This window comes from Musa acuminata, chromosome BXJ2-9 (assembly GCF_036884655.1).
Source record: "Musa acuminata AAA Group cultivar baxijiao chromosome BXJ2-9, Cavendish_Baxijiao_AAA, whole genome shotgun sequence".
Lineage (NCBI taxonomy): Eukaryota > Viridiplantae > Streptophyta > Magnoliopsida > Zingiberales > Musaceae > Musa > Musa acuminata.
The window spans coordinates 6,171,295-6,196,392 of NC_088346.1; the positions used below are offsets into that span (position 1 = coordinate 6,171,295).

General features: G+C 38.8%; 5 protein-coding genes across 6 annotated transcripts; 3 read left to right on the top strand and 2 right to left on the bottom strand.

The window, feature by feature from the left end:
* Positions 1-625: 625 nt before the first annotated feature.
* On the top strand, positions 626-3,479 carry LOC135622833 (small ribosomal subunit protein eS19-like). The gene is made up of 4 exons (XM_065125057.1): positions 626-805; positions 2,222-2,312; positions 2,423-2,606; positions 3,223-3,479. The coding sequence occupies exons 1-4, from the start codon at positions 716-718 to the stop codon at positions 3,281-3,283; spliced, it is 426 nt and encodes a 141-aa protein (XP_064981129.1). The 5' UTR covers positions 626-715; the 3' UTR covers positions 3,284-3,479.
* Positions 3,480-4,291: 812 nt separating this feature from the next.
* On the bottom strand, positions 4,292-8,712 carry LOC135622138 (microtubule-destabilizing protein 60-like). The gene is made up of 8 exons (XM_065123783.1): positions 8,050-8,712; positions 7,888-7,939; positions 7,695-7,778; positions 6,839-6,955; positions 5,485-5,574; positions 5,237-5,296; positions 5,004-5,104; positions 4,292-4,903 (listed from the first exon to the last, which is right to left on the bottom strand). The coding sequence occupies exons 1-8, from the start codon at positions 8,577-8,579 to the stop codon at positions 4,813-4,815; spliced, it is 1,125 nt and encodes a 374-aa protein (XP_064979855.1). The 5' UTR covers positions 8,580-8,712; the 3' UTR covers positions 4,292-4,812.
* Positions 8,713-12,451: 3,739 nt separating this feature from the next.
* LOC135624006 (zinc finger protein ZAT1-like) lies at positions 12,452-13,726 on the top strand. The gene has a single exon (XM_065127474.1). It carries the CDS (start codon positions 12,452-12,454, stop codon positions 13,724-13,726), a length of 1,275 nt encoding a protein of 424 aa, XP_064983546.1.
* A 2,449-nt stretch (positions 13,727-16,175) lies between these two features.
* Positions 16,176-18,595, top strand: LOC135622834 (pentatricopeptide repeat-containing protein At5g04780, mitochondrial-like). Its single transcript, XM_065125058.1, has one exon. It carries the CDS (start codon positions 16,365-16,367, stop codon positions 18,222-18,224), a length of 1,860 nt encoding a protein of 619 aa, XP_064981130.1. The 5' UTR covers positions 16,176-16,364; the 3' UTR covers positions 18,225-18,595.
* A 79-nt stretch (positions 18,596-18,674) lies between these two features.
* On the bottom strand, positions 18,675-22,809 carry LOC103997362 (uncharacterized). Of its 2 annotated transcripts, none has more exons than XM_009418548.3 (2): positions 22,570-22,809; positions 18,675-21,276 (listed from the first exon to the last, which is right to left on the bottom strand). In XM_009418548.3, exons 1-2 carry the CDS (start codon positions 22,770-22,772, stop codon positions 18,909-18,911), a joined length of 2,571 nt encoding a protein of 856 aa, XP_009416823.2. In that variant the 5' UTR covers positions 22,773-22,809; the 3' UTR covers positions 18,675-18,908. The 2 variants fall into 2 exon arrangements, with proteins under 2 accessions (XP_009416823.2, XP_009416824.2); XM_009418549.3 differs by lacking the exon at positions 22,570-22,809 and adding an exon at positions 21,748-22,101.
* Positions 22,810-25,098: the final 2,289 nt, after the last annotated feature.

The window sequence follows — 25,098 nt, forward strand, 5'->3', positions numbered from 1 at the left end:
ATTCGATAAATATATTATATGATGATATATTATTTTCATTATCATTTTATACCCCCTAATAAAATGTCAAGCTTACCACCAATTATCAGACCACACAAATTCTCATGGTCAATTAATTTTATTATTTTCATAAAAATTAATTACATAATTTCTTCTAAATTATACACTTTAAAATGAATTTTGACGGTACTCCTCACGGGATCTACTAGTTACTTTTAGTTTATTTATTGAGGAATAACAAGGGAAAAATAAGATCAATTCATATCATATCACTAAATAGGCATAAATATCAAAAGCATTATTATGCTAACTTACCAGGCCTTCATACCCCTTTTGTCCAATAGCAAGCTTAGTAATTTTAATAGGACTTTTTCGTTTACCCATTGGCGCTTGATTTGGTCAAGTTTCTAAGTGGGACCCACACGAACTCATCTGATTTCCCAATCATCTAGCAGGTGCATAATGGGCAAACAAAGAATAGTGGGCGTAGTATTGTTGTTTAACAAGAGTGGGTGACCTGTTGGACCCTGACGGCCTAACAGGAGGCCCAACCCAAGAGTGTTCGGATAAGCGAGGGTAGTAAAGTAATTGCGCATCCATTCTCGGCTGCTATAAAATCGGGCGCATCGGCCATTACGAAAACCCTAGTTTGCGCGGATCGCCGTCTCGGTCTTGGGCGCCCAAAGCAGCAACGGAGGAGACTGCAACAACAAACATGGAGAACGCCGTGGCCAAGACCGTGAAAGACGTCTCGCCCCACGAGTTCGTCAAGGCCTACTCCGCCCACCTAAAGAGATCCGGCAAGGTCCGATCCATCTTCTCCTCCTCTGCCGCTTGTGTTCTCACTCTGTCTACGTAATCGTGTTATTTTATCGTTTGTCGTGATCCTTCTAGGATTTATATATCAGGTTTTGTTACCGTAGATCCACTTTTACTTTCTATCGGGTAGATCTGATTGCTTTGGTAGTGCGTTTTATGTAGACGTCGAACAATGCGTAGAGGACTTTCTGTTTCTTGACATGGAACGGTTTGATCCTGAGCTGCTGTCTTCTTGATTTTCTGGACTCAGCACTTACGAATTGCGAGTGCTGATTCAAAAATTTTTCTTTAATGTATTATGATTGGGGTTTGCAATTGGACTGGAAATGCCTTAAGCATAGATCATTGTGCATGAGGGTTGGTTTTGTTTTTTTAGGCTGCAGCATTTGAATTGAATGAGTAATCAGGCTTTTTGTAGATTGAGCTTGGTAATAGTGGTCTTTTAGTAGGGTTTTTTTTATTGTGTAGTATAATTTGGTCTACCCAATAATGAAGTGAGACTTTGAAAATTCTATTGTGAATTATATATGAGGTCCATAGAATCTGCAAAGAAAATTTAAATTGTTATTTTAATTAGATACAAAAAAATGTCTAATATTAGGGGAAATGGTGTCAGAAGGGACGATGGCATGAAGGTTAAGTCCAGGTTCTATAACAAATCGTGAACGTTTATGAAAAAGGTAGTCTATTTTCTCCATTTTTGTTTTCTGTTATCTTATTTACTAAGAAGAAGGCAAGGCAGAGTAAAGCTTGGCCAAGGGCATCTATTTATATAAAAGCTTGAATGGTGTGTAAAAATCACAAATTTGTTTATCTTAGTGCATTCACATAGCTTGCTTTGTGATTTATGCTAATATTTCTGCTTGTATGCACTCTTTCTGTTATAATGCTTTGTGGTATAGCTGACCCCAACCAAGTGATTTCAAGTACTTGCAGTTGCTTAGGTAATTAAGTAAAGAAGCTTAATCCTCTGTCAAAGCATTACTGGTGACTGTTGATTTTCTGTATTTCATTCTTCCACTTCCTGTCATTTGATGCAGATGCCAGATATTCCTATGGTTATTAATCTTCTGTTGCAGTAGGTATATTTGGTCCTTTTTTTCCATGTCTCTGAACCACCCCTTATCTAACATGTGCCACTCTTATAGTTGGTTTTGAAGCTAATTCTCTGTCATGTTCCTGTAGTTGTTTTTTTAAAGTAATTTTTCTGTGGTTGGCTATTATCTGAGGATTGAGAACTCAAGAAACACAGAAAAAGCAACAATGTGATTTGCTGGAGATATCAGTTGTACTCTATATGCTTCTATCTTCACCTGAAAGAAGCACAACTGTTTTTGCACTTTGGATAAACCCTCCTTGATAATTATTCTGATTCTATTTCTCTCACCAATTTTATCGATAGATGGAGCTTCCTGAGTGGACAGACATTGTGAAGACTGGAAGGTTCAAGGAACTTGCTCCTTATGATCCTGATTGGTACTACATCAGGGCTGGTAATGTCACACTGATGATAACCTCCATAATAGCACTGATGTTGCTGGGAGAGATTATTGGTCACATCAGTTCTCATTTGATGCTAATGTCTTCCATTTAACTGCTGCAGCTTCAATGGCAAGAAAGATATACTTGAGACAGGGCATTGGTGTAGGTGGCTTTCAGAAGATATATGGAGGACGTAAGAGGAATGGAAGTCGCCCACCACATTTCTGCAAGAGCAGTGGGGCAATTGCTCGCCACATTTTGCAGCAGTTGGAGAGGATGAATATCATTGAAATTGAACCTAAAGGGTAAGGATTCCATGCATCATAATGTCATTTTGTTCTCGCCGTCTGGATGGTGTTCCTGGTTACTTAACCCACTTTTTTTTTGGTTCTCTAAATGAACACTGAAAGCTCCTGTTATTTCTATGGTATGATAATTCACATTGTGGCATTTCTAGTTCAAACAAACTTGAAATGCCTTTTGAGATTACTTGTTTTACATCTCGATAAATAATATATCTCTTGGCTACACGAGCAAGAGTTGATAGTTGCTGCATCTTTTACGATGTCTGCATTACATACTATCTTTTACAAGGGTAATTTATAGACATTTCAGGGCACCTGAAATAATGTTTATGGTATATTCAGAGTAGAGCATGCTAATATCTTTATTCATTTTAATGTCCTGTACTATTTTCTATGATGATATATTAGATGAATGCCTCTGACTACTTGTTGCAAAATTTTGAACATTTCAGTTGCACCTAAAGACTATGTAGATGGGATATAATACTCCATATGTGAGAAGCCTGATAAATTAGAGCATGATAACATTATTTTTTTGCACCACCATGATTTTCTTTGTTCAGTTATATTAGATGGCATATTTCAGTAATGTTTTTTATTCTTGTAATGTTTTTAGTGGGAGGAAGATTACATCTCAGGGGCAGCGGGATCTCGATCAAGTTGCTGGTCGTGTCTAGATGCTGACTTTGATCATGCTTTGGTTTAAATTTCGTCAGTTATAAACAATATTGCTCAGAGCTTTAGCATCAAAGTTGTATTAATTACAAGTTAACTTGTTTGGTGATTTTGACATGATTTATTTCTTGTATTAGATGATTTTCCTGTTTGAGATAAATGTAGGGTTTACTTTAAAGAGACTTTGTTTCATTTCAATGTTGCTTTGAGACGTTAGGCAGCATCTGCTTTCTTGTTTGTCCAATTAGTTGTGGGATTCTGTTTGGCAAAATCAAAATGCAGTTTTTTTAAATTTAGAAATGCAGTTATTTGATGAATTGGATGGGTATGATGTCACAAACTATATAGCATATTAACTATCTCATTTATGAAAGGAATTATCCGTAAACCCATGACAAAATAGTGTGTTTGAATGTCTAGACTCTTTACTGAACTCTTATATAGTTACATTGTGGATTTGAAGGTAGGTATTTGGTTCCCATATGAAATTTTTTCTTTGAGAGAGGGAGGTATTTATTCTATCATTTTTTTCATCAGTGAGGAGGTATTTATTCTATCATTTTATATAAATTTTTTTCTTTGAGAGAGGGAGGTATTTATTCTATCATTTTATATAAAAATTTTTCTTTGAGAGAGGGAGGTATTTATTCTATCATTTTATATAAAATTTTTTCTTTGAGAGAGGGAGGTATTTATTCTATCATTTTATATAAAATTTGTTCTTTGAGAGAGGGGGGTATTTATTCTATCATTTTTTCTTTGATAGAGGGAGGTATTTATTCTATCATTTTATATAATTTTTTTTCTTTGAGAGAGGACGTTAGTGTTGAAATTGCTGTCCAATTAGCTCAAACTGTGAAGACTCAAAACATCTCTCTGCTAAAAGTTGTGCTCAAGTCTAGTTATGGTTATAGGTTAAATGTTCATAAAATCATCTTTCCATCAAGCAGGTCATGGTTCTGAGTCTTCTGACAGAGATACTTATAGCCTCTAGAATGAGATATAGACAAATAAAGCTAAATTGACACCACAAGTGTGTATAGCCTCAAGAGTGAGACTCTTTTTTATAAAAGAAGTAATTGTTCAAATACAAAAGAAATAAATAAAAGTGGACAAGTCGTGCAAAATTTGCATGGCACACATCAAAGAAATAAATAAAGAAAAAAAAATCATTTTAGGAGAGTTTTCTTGCATCTCTCTTACAACACACAACAATGCAATATGCCAAGAAACTCGTAACATAATTCCTCCTCGAATACACACTACACACCTGCAATTTCATAAAAAGAACCCCATCGTCTAGTCTAGAAGAACCTCAGATGTTGACTTCCAACAGCAATTAGAAACTCATACATCTTATTCTGATATCCAAACTTTATGTTGCCTTGTAAAACTGAAACATCAACTCATCTATACAAGTGAATCATCTAAGCACACACATTCTGTACATAGGAAAATATTTTCTGAAATCCATGCAGTCGTAATCTTCCGAGCAAAGTTATGAAGGAACTCTGAATGGCTGGAAATCCTCTTAAGAATCGGATGTCTTTCTTACGGTTCCTATAGGCTGCGGTGCATATGGAAATCTTGGCTCCTTCGGAACTGTCTGGGGTTTTGTTGATCTTCCTCATGCCAACAAAGTTTAATTTAGAAACAGGAGATCACAGATGAATGAGTTGAATTTAGCTGCTGAATTTAAAGAGAATAATGGTAGCTGCTTACTTTCTTGGGACCGATGGTTGATCAAAGCAAGGCATGGGTTGTTGAGCTTTTAGCACAAGTTCTTTTCCGAGTCTTCTTTTTTCCTCTTCTTCTTCTTCCACCTAATCAAACAATGGTAACGTATTCTTTAATAAGAATAATAGATGTAGCAAGAAATGACAATAAAAAATCCAAGTACTTTCATGTTTTCTTAGACTCTATACGTCCATTTATAGTGAATGTAGAGTATGAACCTTCTTCTGCCGTTCTCTCTCCATTTTCATTTGCTGCACAAAGCTCATACTCTCAGCAACCTGGAAAAAACGATGTCACAAATAACTTCTACTTGGATGTTAAAATGTAAACAACTTCTACTTCTGAGAAGTGATGTTCTTGTGTCAAAATTTGTACTGATAAATACTATAAAATCGTAAGTTTGATCAGAATAAGCTCGATGAAACAAAATGGAGTTCCAGTGCTGTAAAGGATGTAGAAAGCTTACATGAAGATCAAACTCGGCACGTTCTGCTGCATGTACGTCACTGTGAAGAACAAGATCAATTGGTTCCTTTACGTGAGGCTTTATCAGAATCTGAGTTAAATTAAAATTTGAAAGGTCAGGTTTAGATCTAAAAACACAATCTATCCATTAAAGACAACAATGTTACTAGGAAAACTAAGAAAATTGAACTCTCAATCAGAATGAAAGCAACCAAAGTCTCAATTAGTGAAATTTTACTATCTGCTGTAACAACAAACACATGAATATTCAGCAAAAATATTGGTTTGAAAGAGTTTTTTACCTGATAATTTTCTGTTGGACTGATACAGGATCTCGATAGTCTAATGTTAGAATATAAGTAATTAATTTCTATAAAAGAAAGGGTAAATTTTTGAGAAAAGTTTCTCCTTGTGTGTTTTTCGGGGGATGTCCCATTTTCAGAATTTTCTGACAGTGATTTTTTTTACTGAATATTCAGAATAACCCAGCAACATACCTTTTTTTTCCTCTCTTTTCCTATGGACTGATCCATCAGGTGAACTGGTCCGGTTATAATGTTTTAAACAATATAGAAATACATTGTAACGTGGTAAAAAAAATTATAATGCATTATTTTTGTACTATGTTATAATGTTTTCTTAATATTGCTAAAAATATTATAACACAGTATTTTTGCACTGTGTTACCATGTTTTTCTATACTGCGAAAAACATTGTAACTAGACCTGTTCATCCTATGGATCGATCCATAGCAAAAAGAAAGAAAATGAATAGATGATTGATTGTCAAATTAAGAGTATTTTAGGTATTAGATAAAAATGAGGGCACTATTAGGAAATTCTAGAAATGAGTACTTTTTTAGAAAAGTTCGAAATGAAAACTCAATGTAGCATATGTTTCGCTTGAAATGAAATGTTGATTGTTTTAATATACACAAAAGTAGAAGTGAAACGATTGAGTGGCCTGTCGGAAATATCTGCGGTTTTTATGCACAAATATTATTCAATTGTCACTGACAGAATATCTCCACAAGCAAATATTGGTTGTCTTTTCTATATTATGTTCAACTTAAAGCACTTCAAAACATGGATTTTGAGTTGCCCTTTCTATGTTACGCCAAAATCGAAAGATTTGAATGCAGTCTCTTTTAAGCTGTACTCTTACTGATGAAGAAGCAATGAACATTTGTGATAATCTTCAGATCTAGTGAAATTGCCATCAAATTACATTTTCTATTCCCTCTGTTAGTTCTGTGCCTTAGCACAGTGAAAGAATTTGGTTTTCAGAATGGCAAAATTTTGTTAAATATCAAGCTAGATAAGATGCAAAAAATAATTATGATTGTTTGGTGGTACCTCGGGTTCATCTGTAGTCCAGGGAAGCCTCTGCGCAATTGGTGTGCATCTTTTCTTCTCCAAAAGCATTTCCTTCACCATCTTGATGAACTGCTCTTCTTTGAATCTTCCTCTTTGCTGCATAAAAAATAAAATTCATTCACAACAGTGAGGATCCAATTCATCAATCATGCACTTTCATTTTTATATTCATGACTATAACAGTCCCAATTATTTGGGATCGATTGCGTGAATCATTTTTTATTGTTGAGCTTGATAACTACATAACATCGATCAACAATTTTTCTATAAGTTGATCAAGATAAATGCTAATGCACACAGACGGAGAAAGAAAAAGGTCATGTTTCACTTCATGATTCCTAAAAATTGGTGGCCTTGAATATAGTAACTACTATCCAGGAAATGACATGCCCACATATAATGAATGGTATTCATCCTCAATGGAGAAAACCACAAGACTATAGCTTTTCATATTGACATCTTCTTGTTGAACTGAGACCAAATGTATTCCAGAAAACCAACAAAATCTGGACTGCAAACAAAATTTCAAGGTCCCTCGCCCCACAGAAAATCCAAGTCCTCCCAAAAGAAGTTCCAGCCAGACTACCAAATCAGTATAGTTGCAATAAAGGTTTGCAATACTCTGTTTGCATCCAGTTTAATTTCTTGAACTTTGAAAGAACTGCAGGGTCGTGTTCATCAACCAGGAAACATCATTCACTTGCCTATAAATTTTCCTTGAAACTCAAGGATCGGAGCATTTTGCTGCTTTGCATATCTTAAGGTGATTACCCAAACAAACTGAGTCATCTGTTAATCTTGCAAACATTTAGTCAAATATGTAATTTGCTGGTACCTCAGTCCTTAACTTGAAAGGCTGCTGGGTTTTCACTTTAAGCTTCTTGCTCCTACTCCTTCCAGAGGAACCAGTGCTCTGGAACTGAAAGAGAAACATGTATAACACATGTACTTCACATTCAAGAGATATCAAAGAGGAAAGAGTCAGTATAAAACAACAAGAGAGAGATAAACATCAAGTATCCTCGTACATTTTGTTGGTTCTTTGGCCCTACATCTGTTTCATCGCTCCCACAGCTCAATCTGCATGAATAAGATGAATGATCAGACACGACATTAGACAACAAAAAGTGAAGCAAAAAATGCTGTAATTGTATCGAATCTATTCGAGACTTCTTGATCTTATTACTGACCTTTCATCCTTGTCGTCCTCCGTAGGTAGGAATTCTGTCGAACGTGTAACAGGCGAAGAGGAAAGCTCGGTTACCTTCGCTCTGGGCGGATGCTGCAAGCCAGGCAAGGCCCAATTCATCACCTTTCGCTTCATTTCTAAACTCCTTTCGCCCACTGTCTCCTTGGAGATGGAAAGAAGTCTCTCAAATGTCTTCACCAAATACATCACGCGCCCGGCCCCTGGCTCCGGCAGGCCTCTCATGGCCTCCTCCAGCATCAATCGCCTCATCATCCTCGCCTTCGAACTCCCATCCAAATCTTTAGCCTCCTCGTCCTCTACCACTATTCGCTTGCTGCCCTCCGGTGTCTTTGCATTCTCCTTCACAGGGGCAGGCGATGACGAGAGCGTCCGGACCGGGGTTTTAGGGGCTGCTTTCTTCGACTTTGCAAGGGTGGTTGCAGGAGACCTCATCCGCCGTCGGCAAGGAGTGGAAACAACAAGATTGGGGTCAAGGTTTTCAGAAAGCTTCAAGATTTCCGAGGTCGCCATTCTTGCTCTTTTGCTCTTAACAATTTGATCACGGAGATGACCAGAGGAGGGCGAAATGGTCGGAGGGGAGCAGAAGCAAAACAAAACGGGGTTTTGAGAGAGAGAGAGAGAGAGAGAGAGAAGGTGAACTGGAACGTTGGGCGTAAGGGAGGAGAGGGGCACGTAACGGCTAGTTTCCATAGTGGGCGCGGGTAGCCAAACATAACTTAAATTAATGGAAACCACATCATTAGCCGTTAATTAATATTTATTAACCATAATTTTTTTTCAAAAAATATTTTTTATTCAGAAAAATAAAAAAATTTCACTTATCATTCTAATAATTTTAATATTTATTCAAAAATGAATATATATTTTTTATTTAAATTAATAAGTAAACAAATAGAATAAATGAATGAATATATGCATGTAATATTTTAAAAAATTATATAATAATAAATCATATAATCATATAAATAAATATATAATAAGTTAAAAAATAAATAAACAAAATTTTAACTTATAATAAACATAAATCATATTTTTTTTTGTAAATCATATTGATAATTAATCTTATAATTTTAAATAAGATCATTGGATACTTAAGAAACTTGAAAACTTACATTAGCATCTCACAAACGTTGAAATGCTAATGCTATCCTAAGGTACTATCAGCATCCAAACGTTTGCAATGCAACATCCAAATTAAATTTTATTTTGAAAAAAATTATCAAACACTAATACATATTTGAAATGTAATATTTCAAATGTATTCTCAAACACACTCTTGTAGCATTGCTTTTATTTTTGTTTGACCATCTACTTAGGCAATTTTTAATTGTTTTCCCTTTGATTAGCATAGCACAACAACCATGCTATTTTGTTGCATTAATATTTTTATTATCCTCTCAGCAATGGCTTTGAAGGGCATTGAGTGATTTTTATTCTTATTTGTAACTCAGTTCTTCCCTCTATCCAAATCATTATCCTTCTTTTTGTCTTAATCCTCTATTCCTATTAGAAGTTATCACAAAGTTCATACATGGAACACCCTTCAACACTATGTTGCAGAACAGTGAACCAAGTAGAATACTTCACCTTAATTATAGCAGATTTAGTTGGTATGCCTCATATATTGTTTGGTTGCACTGCTAAACAAAGAAGAGAGAAGATGGTTCTCCCCAGGACCATCTCATCCACCATGAAACAAGGAAAAGAGGATGGTCCCTCTTGCATAAAGATTCCAGTTTGGTTGACTCTTTTTTGAGTGTTCTCCAAGCACTGCTGGTGAGATATTGTTCAGCAACACATGCTCCATGATTACATAGACAAGAGGAACACATGCACCTGCATGATTGGGACCTATAATTTAAAGTGCTTATAGCCTTCATGCATCTCCTTCGTTTTAACTTCTTGTATCAACTCCTAGGTAGGCATTTGAAGATTCATGCATGCAGAAACCTAGGTTCTCATGGCTTGTCTGGTTGATCACATTTGTCATTTAGTTCTATCATCCTGTTTGCAGAAACCTTGACGTTTTTCAGCTTAATTGAGAACCAGTCTCTCTCAGATAATCTTTGCATCCAGACACCCCATGATCCTTCCTCCCAGTTCAGTATAATGCTATATTTTGAGGGACCAGTTCAGTGTGGTTCTTAAAATAGAAGAAGGTGATAATCCTTTTCATATGCAGCTTCTTACTATCATTGTTTTCCTCTCCAATTATTCGTGGTAATGAATGATGATCAAATTATTATTTTACATTGAAGTTTTAACTAAAACTAATATATGAAATTGCTTACAGATGGCAACACAACTCATTCAGTTGCTGCACTTGTAGGAAAGAAATATAGCTTTCTTCTAGAAAGTTATGTGGTGGTTCTTTTCTTGCATTTGAAGTAAGGAAATTAGATCTAGTGAGCTCCCACTGAGGCTTGGATCACAATCTAGTAAAACAATGGTTGATAGAGATGGTCAGACTTAATTCTGTATCACCTCTGATCTAACTATAAATTCCATTGGCAAGTCTATTTCTTGAGCCATTAGGAAGATTTTCACATCTAATATAGAACTTAAAAAGTACAAAGCCATGTTAGGCTGTGATTGATACAGGATAATGGAATGTGCAAAGAGTGCAGCCTGAGGCATTTCACAAGCAGGCCAGCACATGAAAGTGTTGGCCAGATATCATATAAATTGTTGAAAGACAGATTAATAATGATTTGCTTTGGTGTATCTAATTCCAGACATGTTTCCTACCTTCCAAGAAAGTCTGAGTAGAACCCAACCTGCTGAACTGTTCAAGAGAAGAATAGAGAAGAAAAGAAGATTCCTGCTACCTGAACTGATGATTGTGTCAGTAATAGCATTTATCTAAATTTAAGAAAACAATTATTCACAGGTTTGGATGATAAAAAAAAGTTTGACTAGTGTCAAGTTTAGCAGCTCATTTCATTTACTCTTCTGATTCAAATCCCAAGCAGCAGGAGAACTTGTACAGCTATCCAATGATAAGAAGAGGAGGCCCAAAACACCAGAACTGCAATGGATTTTAGGTCAATCCAGATTAAAGCAATGGAGGGCAAACTTCCTGTGCTACTTCCACTTTTTAGTCAATATGCAGAAGGATCCTCTGCTTTATTCATTGCGACACTCCCTCTCTCCCTTAATTCTCTTTCTAAAGTATAATACTTTTTAGATGAACATCATAATTGGTGTATAAAGGTCAGAACAAAGAAAAATGTTGCTCAATTTTGTTCCTGTAAATACTGTATGCAGTGCTATGTCATTGTCTAAAATATTAAATGTTTCTTGGTTGCACTGTGTTCTGTTTGGTATTTGTTTCATTCAATGTGAAACTTTGAGTATTATGGCATTGTTTATGTTTCTTCTTGACTTTCTTTTGCACTGTTTTGTTGAAATAGAGACACTTCCATTGAAACTATTTCCTCAGTGCTAAGAGAGGTGCCTACAGCAAACAAGACCTAAACCACCCACAGAATTTGCCCTCACCTGAGTCCAAGTTGACCTTTCACCAAGAGAAGAGCCCTCCTCTAACTCAGAGGCTTTGGATCATGCACAAGTTCTACAAAGAGGGGGTCCCACATTTGACCTTTTCCCAACTCCTCGAAGGGCCATCCTAAGCTACAGGTAGTGACACCTGCAGGTTCACAAGAAGCACGGGAGTTTGAAAGGGAGGAGGAGGAGGAATGGTGGTAGTTTTTGTATCATCTTTTCTTGTGTGCATATCCACTCGACAAGTGACACAGAAAGCAGAGAGTTCTCATCCAGCACAAAACCCCACCTTGGAAGAATACTTCCTTCCCTTTTCCATTGTTCCCATGGGCCACCAGGTGGGGGAAGACAAAGGAACGGTGTCAGGGGCAGCTGGATTTTGGTGGAGGATCCGACCTCTTTCTTGCCATGATCACCGCCGTCTGATGAGGAATGACACAGCATAGAAGCCTCGGTTGAGTACACGTGCTAGTTATCTCTCTCTCTCTCTCTCTCTCTCTAACTTTGCTTCTATGCATGGATTTTCTCCTCCCCTGCACCGCCCAATGGCTACCAAGGGGAGAAAAAGCTCGATGGAAGCTACCACCACTCTCCTTCCTCTTCTCCCTTTCTTTCTCTGTAACTGCTTGCACAGAAGCTAAAACCTCCCACAGCTGCTACAAGATATCTTCACACTACACGAGGAAGAAGAGAAAGCAGGGCAGTTGGAAGCACAGAGAGAGAGAGAGAGAGAGAGAGAGAGAGAGAGAGAGAGAGAGCTGGGGCAATTAGATCTTGAGCCGAGAAATCAGGAAGCCTAAAAAATCTAGGGGAATTTCTTGAACCCATTTGAGCTCGTAAACTGTCCGTTCTTGATCTTGGCCTGTGCACGCACTCGGATGGAAGGAGATCGGCTGACGCCGGCGCCGGGGCTGCTGCCGTTGTCGAAGCACCGCTGCAAGGTGTGCAGCAGGAGCTTTCCGTCAGGGAGATCTTTGGGTGGCCACATGAGGTCTCACGTCAACGTGGCCGCCAAGTCGCCCTCGTCTGACGAGCGGCGGAGGGAGAACGCCAGGAAGACTCGGAAGCGATCGGATTCCAGCGGTGGAGGTGGAGAGGTGCAGTGCAAGGAGTGCGGGAAAGAGTTCCTGTCCTGGAGAGCGCTCTTTGGGCACATGAGGCGCCACTCCGAGAGACCTTACGAGGAGAGAGGAGAGCGTGACGGCTCCTGCAGCAATGCCGACCATTGCAATAGCCTCGAGAACCAATTCGACAGCGAGGCCGCAGCAGCAACCGTTTCACGGAAGATGCTCTCGAAGTGGATCGGTCTGGCCTCTGTTTGCTCCTCTTCAGCTTGCCAGTACGAGCCCGAGGACGAGGACGGCGCCATCAGCCTCGTGCTGCTCTCGAAGGGTGTCAGACACTGGAGCGGCAGCTGCAGTGAGTCTCCGAACAAGGATTCAGAGGTTCCTGAGAGCTCGGACTTTGTCTCAGATGGCAGTGAGAAGAAGGGATTCGAGTTAGATGATTTAAGAACCGAGTTCAAGAAGGTGGAATCTGATGCTTCCGATGCTGGGATTGTTAGGGATGACATGAACCCTGATTGCTCCAAGCAAGATCTGAGCTCTGCTATTACCGAACCAAGCATGAAGCCTGGATTCGATGCAAGTGGTGTTCGACTCGGAAAGAATTCTTCAAGCACACTGGAGAGATCGGATGGTTGCTCGGACAAGGCCACCAAGAAGAGAAGCTGGTTCGACTGCAAGCCCTGCAACAAGGTTTTCCGCTCCTACCAAGCTCTCGGAGGCCACAGAGCAAGGCACAAGCGGATGAAAGGCTGCCATGGCCACAGGCTCCATGGCGTTGACAACAGCATGGAGACAGATGGTTCGATTAATGGAACAGCAACGGAGGAAACCTTCGGTCGCCATGGATCACCCAAGTCGAACAAGGGTCATCGGTGTCCGATCTGTAGTAAGTTCTTCAGCTCCGGCCAGGCTTTGGGCGGTCACAAGAGGTCTCACTTGGTGGCAAACACTGCTTGCCCCGTTGTGATTCCTCGCCAGCCATTCAAGATGTCCCAGTTGCTCGATCTCAACCTTCCTGCTAATGGAAGCGACGACTATGGTGGACGGGAGTCAACCTCAAGCACGAGCTACTGTTTCATCCACTAACAGGTCCAGTTGCTGCTGACAGTTGACCTTTGACCTCTGTTTTCTCAGTTGCTTCTCCTTTACATTGTTTTGTCCAATAAACCGATGTTGAGGTTATCACATCCTATGAATCAGTGGTTTGAAGCTCCAAAGAAGCTCAGTGCTCGACAGTGTTCATCAGCAATGATCATTCTATTGAAATATTGATTGCATGTTGAGTAAAGGTCATCTGTAAAACAGAGGTATCCTGAAAACTTCATTTAATCTGCAATTGCTGTAACTTCAGTTCTCATCAAAATGATGTAGTTGTCAATTTCTATTCCACTTGTTTTAGCAATTTAGTGTAAATTCTTTCTTGTTCATCTGACAATGGGAATTTTTCTTGGCATGTGAATTCACTTGATGAAGAAAACAAAGGAAAGTAAGTAATGACAAGATCTTAACAACTGTTCTTCAAGTGATCATTCATTGAATACAACTGCATCTTGTTACTATCTCTCTTGACGTCCTGCAAATAAGATACCAGCAAGAGTAGAAGCAGAGATCTTTTGATATCTACTATGTTGGTTTGCTATGACAATCTGCTGAACTGTATCTAAGTTGGGAACAAGTGACTTGTGAAATCTTCTATACTTCATCACTTTTTGATAGGAATTATTAATGATTATTCAGTGGTTATATTTACCTAAACTTTGGAAATTAAATTCTTGCTGATACTACAAATGAATGATATTATTATTCATCCATAATTGTTCTTGAACAAGATTTCAGACAGAACCTTTTGACACCACACAATAGCCATGGACCAAAATGCTTACATCAAATCTGACTGGGAGCAATGGAAATTGGTTTCTACATCTCAAGAACAATAATTGGATGATCCATTTTCTCTGTTGACTTCTCTTTTTCCCTGATAAAAAATCCTGTGGATGGCATACACAGAAACTTCATTCTTCACCTGTGTCTATCTATTACACCTCCATCAAGAACAAAGCTCTTCCTCACCCACATTTAGTGTCTTTAGCTTTCCATGCTCTACTAAAGTAGGGTAGTGCTTGAACATATCTACTGCACTTCGACACTAACTTTTCTCAGTGTCATGTCTTCAACGTTGGACTGGTTAGCATTAGGTAAACTTTGACACCAACTGAGAAGACTTCTGTTCACTTTCCATCCACTTCCCCACTCTACTGTCACACACCAAGTGGATGTAGTACATGCATGATAATGACTAAATACATAGGACATGAAGATTCTTCTATTGGATAGGTAGCATATCCATAATGTCTACAAATTGATTCAACTTCATCTTTGTCCACTGGGAAGAGAGGGCTACATGTTGCTGAGTCTTCCTTCTCTCTTGCAAGTTTATTCTCCTGCACTGAATTAGGTTGGCTGCATCATTACTTGGAGAAAACTCTGCAATCCTCTCCTGATTGATGGTGGTATTTACAACATGGAGAGTGATGGTCTTTGCTCTGACCTAATGACTGGTTCTGGAACTGTTTGTGTTCTATATTTTCTTTAGGATTGCATTTCTTGCTACAACAGCTGTTATTTCCTTTTCCATTTTGTTCTTCTATATTGGACCTTAAGAGGCCTTCCCATTTGATTTTGGTGTTGTATTTGAACTCTTAAGGCTAGACTGTTAATTCTGATAATAGTAATAGAATTTTCTTGGTTTGGTATCAAAATCATTGAGTTGAGCTGATACTACCAACTCCAGGTGAGATGAGTTGTGCAAAAACCCTATGGCAAGAATTTGGAGCTCCAATTCCATCAAGTCAAAATCATTAATGGTGATTCAAATTGGCAGCTCTGTTTGATATGATCTGTGATGCTTGGAAAGACTACAAAAAAAAAAAAAAAAAGTTATTTTGTAATATTTGAGATATGTATTAAAAGAAGGAAAGATAAGCAGTTTAAATGAGATTTTTTGTTACAAAATAAATTCAATAAAGTAGGATATTATAAGCATGGTGTATTTCATGAATCTGTGATGGTATAGCCATCAATGGTGCTTAATTCACATATGTATAATTCTGCTACAATCTATCCTAATGAATGAAATCCTTTATGCAAATTATAATTGTGATAATATAGTATTCTACAATTATAATATATGTGGAGACAGAAATAAGAAACAAAACAAGATGGAATCACTTAATTCTTTATATAAATATATTTTTTGCTTAATTTTTCATTTAATTTAGCTAATTTATGAAGTATCAAATCAGCTGTATGCGCTATGTTTTTTTTTTTTTGGGAAAAAATATATTGCTTAAAAAAATCTAATGCACCCAATGCTTTGTTCATCAGAGCACAAAACAAAGGATAAATCATCATACAATTTAGCTTCATATTTTTTTTGAAGGATATATTAAAGGGATAAATATAAAAATTATTTATTTTATTTCAAAGGTGTATATATGTGGACAAAATAGTGGTGGCAACAGAGCATTGGTTTGCATTACTACCCCCAGTCAATGAGATCAAACATCATAGGTTGATATGAGCTGCTAATGTATCGAGTTGATGTCATGACCACTTCAATATGACACCTTAATTGAACTGTTGTGAGTGGATGAGTCTCTCCAAATGCCAGGATCAGATTGTGGTGTTGGATACCAACTTGTCAATCTTGAGGTAAATCTATGTCATGAGATTACAGTCCATGAGAAGGTTGATTTCCACGCACGGGAAGCTTCCTTGTTGTTTGCGCAGCCAAAGTAGATTTGGATTTGAAGCCTCGAGCAAAGGAGTTGTTGTTTGCGAAGATGGCGCTATCAGAGTGTTAGAACTGCAAGAAATCCTGCAGCTTTGCGCAAGGAAACAGTTAACCAGGGAGGGGAAGTGTTGTCATGGTTTAGCTGTTCAAGCTGGTCTGCTTGCGGATACTCTCACGTGTAACATCTTGATCAACTTCTACTCCAAATGTGGTCGTGTCGACTTTGCTCGTCGCCTGTTCGATGGAATGCCTGAACGGAGCTTGGTCACATGGAACACCATGATTGCCACGCATACTCAACATGGGGAAGACATGGAGGCTCTGCATCTTTTCTTGCAGATGCGTCGAGAAGGGTCTTTGCTCAGTGAATTCACGTTGTCAAGCGTGCTTTGTGCCTGTGCTGCCAGATGTGCTGTCACGGAAAGCCAGCAGTTGCACGCTTTGGCCCTCAAAACTGCTGCTGATTCCAATGTGTTTGTTGGGACTGCAGTGCTCGACGTGTATGCGAAGTGCAAGATGATTCGTGATGCGCGGCTGGTGTTTGACGCGATGCCAGAAAAATCGTCGGTGTCATGGAGTTCTATGGTCGCAGGCTACGTGCAAAATGATCTTTACGAGGAGGCGGTTTGGTTCTTCCATCATGCTCACAAGATGGGAGTGGAATTGACGCAGTTCACACTTTCTGCTGCTCTCAGTGCATGTGCTAGCATAGCAGCAAGCACAGAAGGAAAGCAGCTGCATTCAGTGGCGATAAGAGCTGGTTTCGCTGCCAACCTATTTGTAGCTACCTCGCTGATCGATGTCTACTCAAAGTGCGGATGCATAAGGGAAGCTTACTTGGTCTTCCGTAACGTGGAAGACGAGAACATCGTCTTATGGAATGCGATGATCACAGGCTTCTCCAAACACGCTCGACCACACGAAGCCATGATGCTGTTTGAGAAAATGCGGCAGAGAGGGCTACAGCCCAATGAGGTCAGCTACGTATCTGTGCTGTCCGCATGCAGTCATGTGGGTTTGGTCGAAGAGGGTCGTGGATATTTTGACCTGCTGTCGAGAGATGCTGCCGTTCGACCAAATGTCCTTCACTATTCTTGCATGGTCGATGTTCTTGGCCGGGCTGGGAGGATCGATGAAGCTTGGGAATTGATCAGGAGTATGCCATTCGGGGCCAGTGCCTCCATGTGGGGATCTATGCTTAATTCCTGCCGTGTCCATGGCAATGTCGAACTGGCGAAAATTGCAGCTCAGCATCTGTTTGAGCTCGAACCTGATAACGCAGGAAACCATGTTTTGCTGTCGAACATATATGCTGCAAGCAAACAATGGGGAGAGGTTGCTGTGGCTCGGAAGTTTTTGAAGGATAGTGGCACAAGAAAGGAGATAGGAAAGAGTTGGATTGATGTGAGAGGAAAAGTTCACAGCTTTGTCGTCGGAGAGAACAAGCATCCAAGAATCAGTGAGATTTATGCTAAGTTGGAGGATCTTAGGAGGGAGATGAACAGGTTAGCTTACAAGGTTGAGGTACATTACGACCTTCATGATGTAGGGGAAGGGCAAAAGGAGGAGCTACTAAGACACCACAGTGAGAGATTGGCACTTGCTTTTGGTCTTATTGAGTTGCCCAGCGGGACACCGATCAGGATATTTAAGAACCTAAGAGTGTGTGGGGACTGCCATTCGTTTATGAAAACGGCTTCGATGATCACTGACAGGGAAATCATTGCTAGAGATACAAATCGATTTCACCACTTTAGCAGAGGACATTGCTCCTGTGGGGATTTCTGGTAACAAAATGGTTCGATTTCATGGTTTATGGTTTGTTGATCAGTTCATCAAAGGTCCTAATTTTGGACTTCAAATGATGAGTTGCATGCATATTGGGAATGGTCTGTTTATGAAGCTCTAGAAAGTGGAACAGTAGGTCCAATCATCTCTCGGTCGATGACATCTTCACCTCCTTGACGCTCTTGCCGTACGAGGAGTACACCGCCTGCCGCTTCGCTACCTCAAACTGCGAGATCCCGTCTGCAAAGGCGAAGGATCGCGGTGGTAGAAGAGTCACTTTTTTTTTGGACTACAGGATTTTTTAATTCATTGATTTGGATCGTGATAAATGGTATCAGAATAAATTTAAAATGGAGTAGAGATGATCGAAGAGACATCATGTGCATTATACTATGATCATTTTGAGTTTTATGTGAATCTTGACGATGATATGAACTCTTTAAGCGGAGGAGATAGTAAAATTGGTGAACTGCCTGACAAAAGAAAGATGACAGTGACACAGGTTCACAATCCTCCTGCAAAACCTCTAAGCCTTGCAAACCAATTCACCTCTCTAAGTTTCTCCCTCTCAACATAATGCCTATATATATAAACTTCACCAGGATCCACCACAGAGCCATTTGACTAATCTGAAAGGAGAGATTATAGGGAAGCAGCATCATTCGCTATTGAAGCATCAGGAATCAGTCAGAGAACTGCAACTAGTGGAGCTACTTTGCTTTCTTGAAGAGATAAGACGGTCTCAAAGGCACCAACTAAGGCCCTCACCTTGCTCTTCCTAGACTCAACAAGCTTACTTGCAGTTTCCGCGATCACGTTATTGAACAGACCTTGGGTGTCTTTCTTATCATCAACATTTTGATGTCTCAGAGCAACATTAATAGCATTTGAGAGAGCAGTCCTTGGCCCTGCACCATCAGATTTCATCCTGTTTTTAGAGCCCTTTGTTTCTATTTCTTTAGGCTTCTGGTTGCCACCGACTGTTTTAACCTGCCTGAGTCTGAGTTTAATTGGAGCACTGTTATCAGACCGCAAGTCAACCACCTTCCTTCTGCTGAAATTTAACTTGCCAGATGTCTCAGTTTTATCTTCTGAGTTAGCACCAGAAATTCTTCCCGGTTTAATCTTCATTTCACTTTTAGGAACATCTCTGTAACTTCTCTGAGATACCCCTATGTGAATAGCAGTTTCACTGGCTCTAATCGGTTGAGTTCCAGATTCCTCATGCCCTCCTTGACTGTTTGGATGTAATCTGTGTTTCCTGAGTTTTTGCCTCAGGGTTCTGAGATCAACATGCTCCAGATTAGGCTCAGAGGCATGGACAGTTTTCTCCTTGACACCAAAATTTCCAGCTTTCGCTTGATTGCTCGCTGTGAAAGAAGGGATTAACTTCCTGTATTTCCTCAGCTTCATGCTTGATACCCTGGTGAATTGACGCTTGGTGGATGGAGCTGACAGTGGTTTTGCTACCTTGATTATCTTCTCCTGATTCCTTCGGCCAGATATCTCTGTTGAAGAAACGAATGGAGGTGAAGATTTTACTATCTTCTTCAGCTTTAAAGGCATCGCAGGCTCAGAAGATGCGTCGATTGTCTTAGAAGGGGATGAAGTTGCTTTCTTGATTGCTATAGATGTAACAGATGCAGTAGTGCTCTTGACACGCGATGGGCGTTCTTGCTCAGGCTCCAACTTGACTGATCTTGTTGTTTTCCTTAATACAGAACTGTTCTTGACAAGTTTTGGTCCACCAGATATGTCACTTTTCCCTTGCTTTATGCCTTTATGCCTATCAGAGACTCCAGCAACCTCATTACCACTGTTCAGCTTGTTCAGCTCTCTCTTTGTTTTGATACCTGTGCTCAAACTCTTCACCTGGAACTGTTCCTTGGAGAATCCTACTTGAGTACTTGGTGTTTTGATAGTAGATATAGGGCTTATATAAACTGGAGTCTTTAGCTTCGTGTTAAATGCTTCTTTAGATGCTCTTTCTGCCCCACTAACAGGTCTGTGTTTAGTAGATGATTTGCTCTTAGGATTCATCAATTTCAAGCTTGATGGTCCTTCTTCACATGATTCCGGAAGAGTTTTCATCTTGATATCTATCAGCTTATTAGGTGATTCCTCTGCTCCATCAGCTTTTTGATAGTCAGCAGAAACAATGTTATCTTTGATGGGAGATGCAGTCAACAACTCTATGCTTGTTTGCTCCACTGATAATCCATCTGATGGATTTGATGCTTTATAATTGGTAGAAACATCATCTTCCTGAATAGTTGACGAAATCATGAACTTTATGCTAACAGGTTCCTCAGGTGATTCTCCTGCCTGTGTAATGGGTGCATGTTCTTCAATGGCAGAATCATTTTGCATTGTTGTTCTATCAAGTCCCATGGTTACAGATTCACAAAGTAATTTTCTGGAAAGGTTGCTCGATTTGTCCTCATCGGTTGAAATGTCCATAGATTCCTCTGATGATTTTCCATCTTGATCTACAGCTGACTGCTCGAGAAATGCATTATTTGCTTGATCATATGGTGCAGCATTAAACTTCATGCCTGAGGATTCATGAACAGATCTTGCTGCTATATCGGTAAGCGAATTAGAAGTCCGAATTATCTTCTCAGGTGGAAGATCCATCTGCTTACTGAATCTAGTCTTATCAGTGAATTCATCTGTCGTACGAATTGCCCTTGGCTTAAGTTCTGATTTCTTATTTCTGTGTACTACCATGAAATTTGATTGATTGCATTCTCCATCAGGCATCTGGTTATGGGCCAAAAACCTTGCGAAAAAGTGATGCCTACTCTTGGCTTCATAATCATGCTTAATTCCATATTTACAGATATCATGGCACGAACCTATAGAAGGTTCTAAGTAACGAGAAAGAATCTTCTCATCACTGTTTGGAAGAGATAGTGGAATACTGGTGTTTATTTTTACTGCTGCACTTATCCTTGGTGAACTTTTAGGCTTCACTTCCTCAAGGGATTCTGAGACAATAACTCTGTCTTCACTCATTTGAGTAAGAAATATAATGTGACTAGTATCTTGACTTCTGCAACATAAAAAGCAGGAAGGTAAGCACAAAATAAGCTTATAAACCAGAAACCAAATTAAAAGACATACCTAACAAAGGCCTATAATGGCTAGATGAGTTACAGTATCAGTTTTTACCTACTTGATAAGACTGTTGATAAAAATCAATGTCTTTTTTCTCTTATTTAGAGGTAACACAGTAATTGCAATACTTCATTTGAGTAAATGAATTATGATACCAGTAGATCTGAGAAAAAGGAATTATGTTAACAAGATTAATGTGCTTACAATTTTGTTGATACTGCATGAGTTGTTGGTATAAAAAAAGTAAAATAAATTGTGGAAGAGATAAATTTCATATATTATTAGAACTAGAACAAATTAATACATCAGATGATATAACTCAAATGGAGACCTATATTTTTTTTGAACTTAAGGTTGTTAATTGGTTCTTATTCCAGTAATTTCATGTTGTCATTAAATAACATACCAACAGCATAGCAAGCTAGCTAAAAGAAAAACTCCATCCTTTGTTACCATAGAATCAGGAAGCAGAAGGGGCAACAACCTTATTCAAACACAAAAAAGAAAACATGAGATATCTGTTAGATTCTATGATAGAGCATGTCATAGAAGCATAATACCATTGTTCCAAGATGATCAGACTATTACTGCTTTCACATAAGTCGATCGTATATATAAATACGTATATGAGGTTAAAACAATTTCCCAACGATGTAATTGGATCGTCTTTTAATTTGTTTTTGATAGTTTGGTATCATGCTATTCATTGTTTGGTAATAGCAGAATAACAAACAATCAAAAATAAATTAAAAAGCGATCCAATTGTACCATTGGGAAATTGTTTTCACCTCATATATGTATTTCTATGCATATTTGATCGACATGAAAGCAATTATTTGGTTCCACAAATCTTCTAACAATTTCAAGAACCAAACCTCACGCAAATCCTTTCACCATAAAAAACAAGAAATAACAACGTAAACCTACAGAATCACAAAATTTCCTGCATAGAAATTAGGAACGCCCATTTAGCACAAATCCTTTGACATTATATCGCCCTAGCCGAGAGCTCTGGGATGCATTTGATACGTGCGAATCCATAGACACAAGAAAGAGAAACAGCAGCAAATGGAACAGAGCACATGGAACCAAGCAAGCAATTCCCTCAGGATCAATAGGATCAAGAAATAAGCCGAGCAGGAACAATGGAAGAGTCAAGAAGGGCGAAGCAAAGGCGAGCCTTTCCAATCGTACGACGAATTGGTAGAGCGTCAAGATCGCAGCTTACGGGGATTCCCGGCCACCAGAGCGACGAGAAGGAGATCCGATCTCCCCTTTACGCGAACTTGCGGAGAACGACGACCTCCGGCGATTTCTGGTGCTCCGTCTATCGCGCAGAGAGAGAGAGAGAGAGAGAGGGAGCCGAAAGGGGCTCGCCTGCACCAACCCCAGCTGGAGGTCGCACCAGTGACGAGGGGTATTTATTGGCATGGCGTGCTAATTAGGGACAAAGAGAACCATCAAGAGCGCCCAGAACAAACGGTCGTGGCAAATCGTTAATATGGTTGTTCTTCTATTTATTTATTTATAAGCGAATTCACAGATAAAGCTCTTATTTTTATGAATTTTTTTGGTGGAGCATCTGAAAAATTTTACTTTTATCTTCGTACCCAAGTCACATGAAAATATAATTTTACTTTTATTTTCATTAGACTTATTACTATTCTTGCATCGTTGTCTTGCATCACCTTTGTCATTGTCATTACACCGTCGCCGAATTCATTAGGCATAATTTTTGTCATTGTGTAAGAAAAGAGGGGTACAAGGATTATCATTTATAAGCCCTCTTGCATGTCAGGGTCTAAGGATTCCTTTCACCCTTGTCATCCACTGTCTTCTCTTATTATCGACCGTAGGCGAGGAGGAAGATGGGGCAAACCATATGCCTTTGTCATTAGCTACAAGTAAGAAAAGAGATGGGATAGTCCACGCACCTTCGTCATCGATCACGAGTGAGAAAAGAGTGACGACGATAGGCCTAATAGGGCAAAGCGGAGGGGCAACCATGATTGATAACGATAGGTCTAATAGGACAAAGCGGAGGGGCAAACCATATGCCTTTGGGCGAAGAGGGATGATCGGCGAGGCATAGAGAGTTGGGTAGATAACGATGATTGATAAGGATAGAATGATCATTCTAAAAAGAAAACATTTTATGATTTTTTTTTAAAGTTGTACTATCTTGAAAATTCTTAAAATTATTTTTTTTTGAAAAAATTCATCCTTATTATTATTGTTGTTGTTGTTATTGTTGAATATTATATAAGAATCCCTCTATATTTTTTCCTCCTTTCGGGCTCAAATTAGACCGTAAACGACGACGATGTTTTTAGAATTCAAAATCAAGCATGTTTAGGTCCGACCAACTATGACCTTGACGACAATGCTTTTTTAGAATTCAAACTTGTAGAACGAGTGAAGCATGAGCTCAAGCTTAAATTCTTATTTGAAATAAATCAACACCGTTTTACATAATTATTTATGAGTCTAAAAAATAAAATAAAAAATAACTCTACATACATATCTGCTATTTATTTATTAATAAACGGACTTTACTAACCTATAAATATAATTTGTTGCCGAGGATATAGAATAACTTCTACCCAACCGGTGTAACGAGTCTTTGACGAGTTAGAACATCAAATAACTCTACTGGGGCAGTAGCTCCCTCATAATTGCTTTGGAAACTAACAAGTTTAAATAGTTAATGGAGAAACTAAAGGTAGCAAATGATCACTGCAAAAGCAACTTAATCAATTATTTCCATACTAATCCTAGTTAATTTGGGCCACTAAATATCAATACAAAATGCTTGATTTCAACCATTTGATCTCAATCTAGTCATACAATTTGGACTCCATGTATATATATATATATATATATATATATATATATATATATATATATATATATATATATATATATATATATATATACAAGCTTCAATTCATGGAGACAAGGAGAGACATCGATCGACAGAATTGAGTGTGGAGAAGGTCCCCTCTTATTAAAGATTTCCATATGGTATTACTAAGGCTCCGGTAGTACTGATCCGACAGTCTACTTATGACAGTGATACAACGATGAGCTGCAGTGTTAGCTGGAGACTCTATCATCTGTAGCATTGATCGACTTGAATGATTCATTTGGTTTTGTCCCCAGGCTTCTCAACCTTGCATTTGGAAGGGTGGACTCAGATTGCTTGGCAGCTGAAGGTCCACAGTTTTGTTCTTGTCCTGCCAATAATTCAACCTCGTGTGTCCTCTTCCTGAGAGGAATGTGAAGCATGGAAGAGCTCAAGTAAGACTGAGCACCCAAGTGGAGATCAGAGCCAACTGCATCACGCAACAACTAAGTAGGAGTTTCTCACTATAAATATCATATTATATGTATTTCCATCTTGTAAAGATAAATATTGTGTCAAGAAGTATGACTAATCTACTATAGTAATGCGAAGAGAAGGATATATTATTACTATTATTACCGTATTACTTTGTCATTTTATCCTTAGCTTTAAACTGAGACCAGACAACTTTTGTCAGATAATTCTTTCATGTAATCGAATCTACACACACACACACTATATATATATATAGTGTGTGTGTGTGTGTCTGTGAGTGTGTGAATGGCACACGCATGCATGTGAATGGCACGTGAAGGGAAGGACGTGAGGCCGTCACGGGGGAAAGGCTTGGTGTTAAGCAACTGCAGCGTCCGGTAAGTCGTTTGTCTTGGTCTCCCCGAAAACTTATCCGGC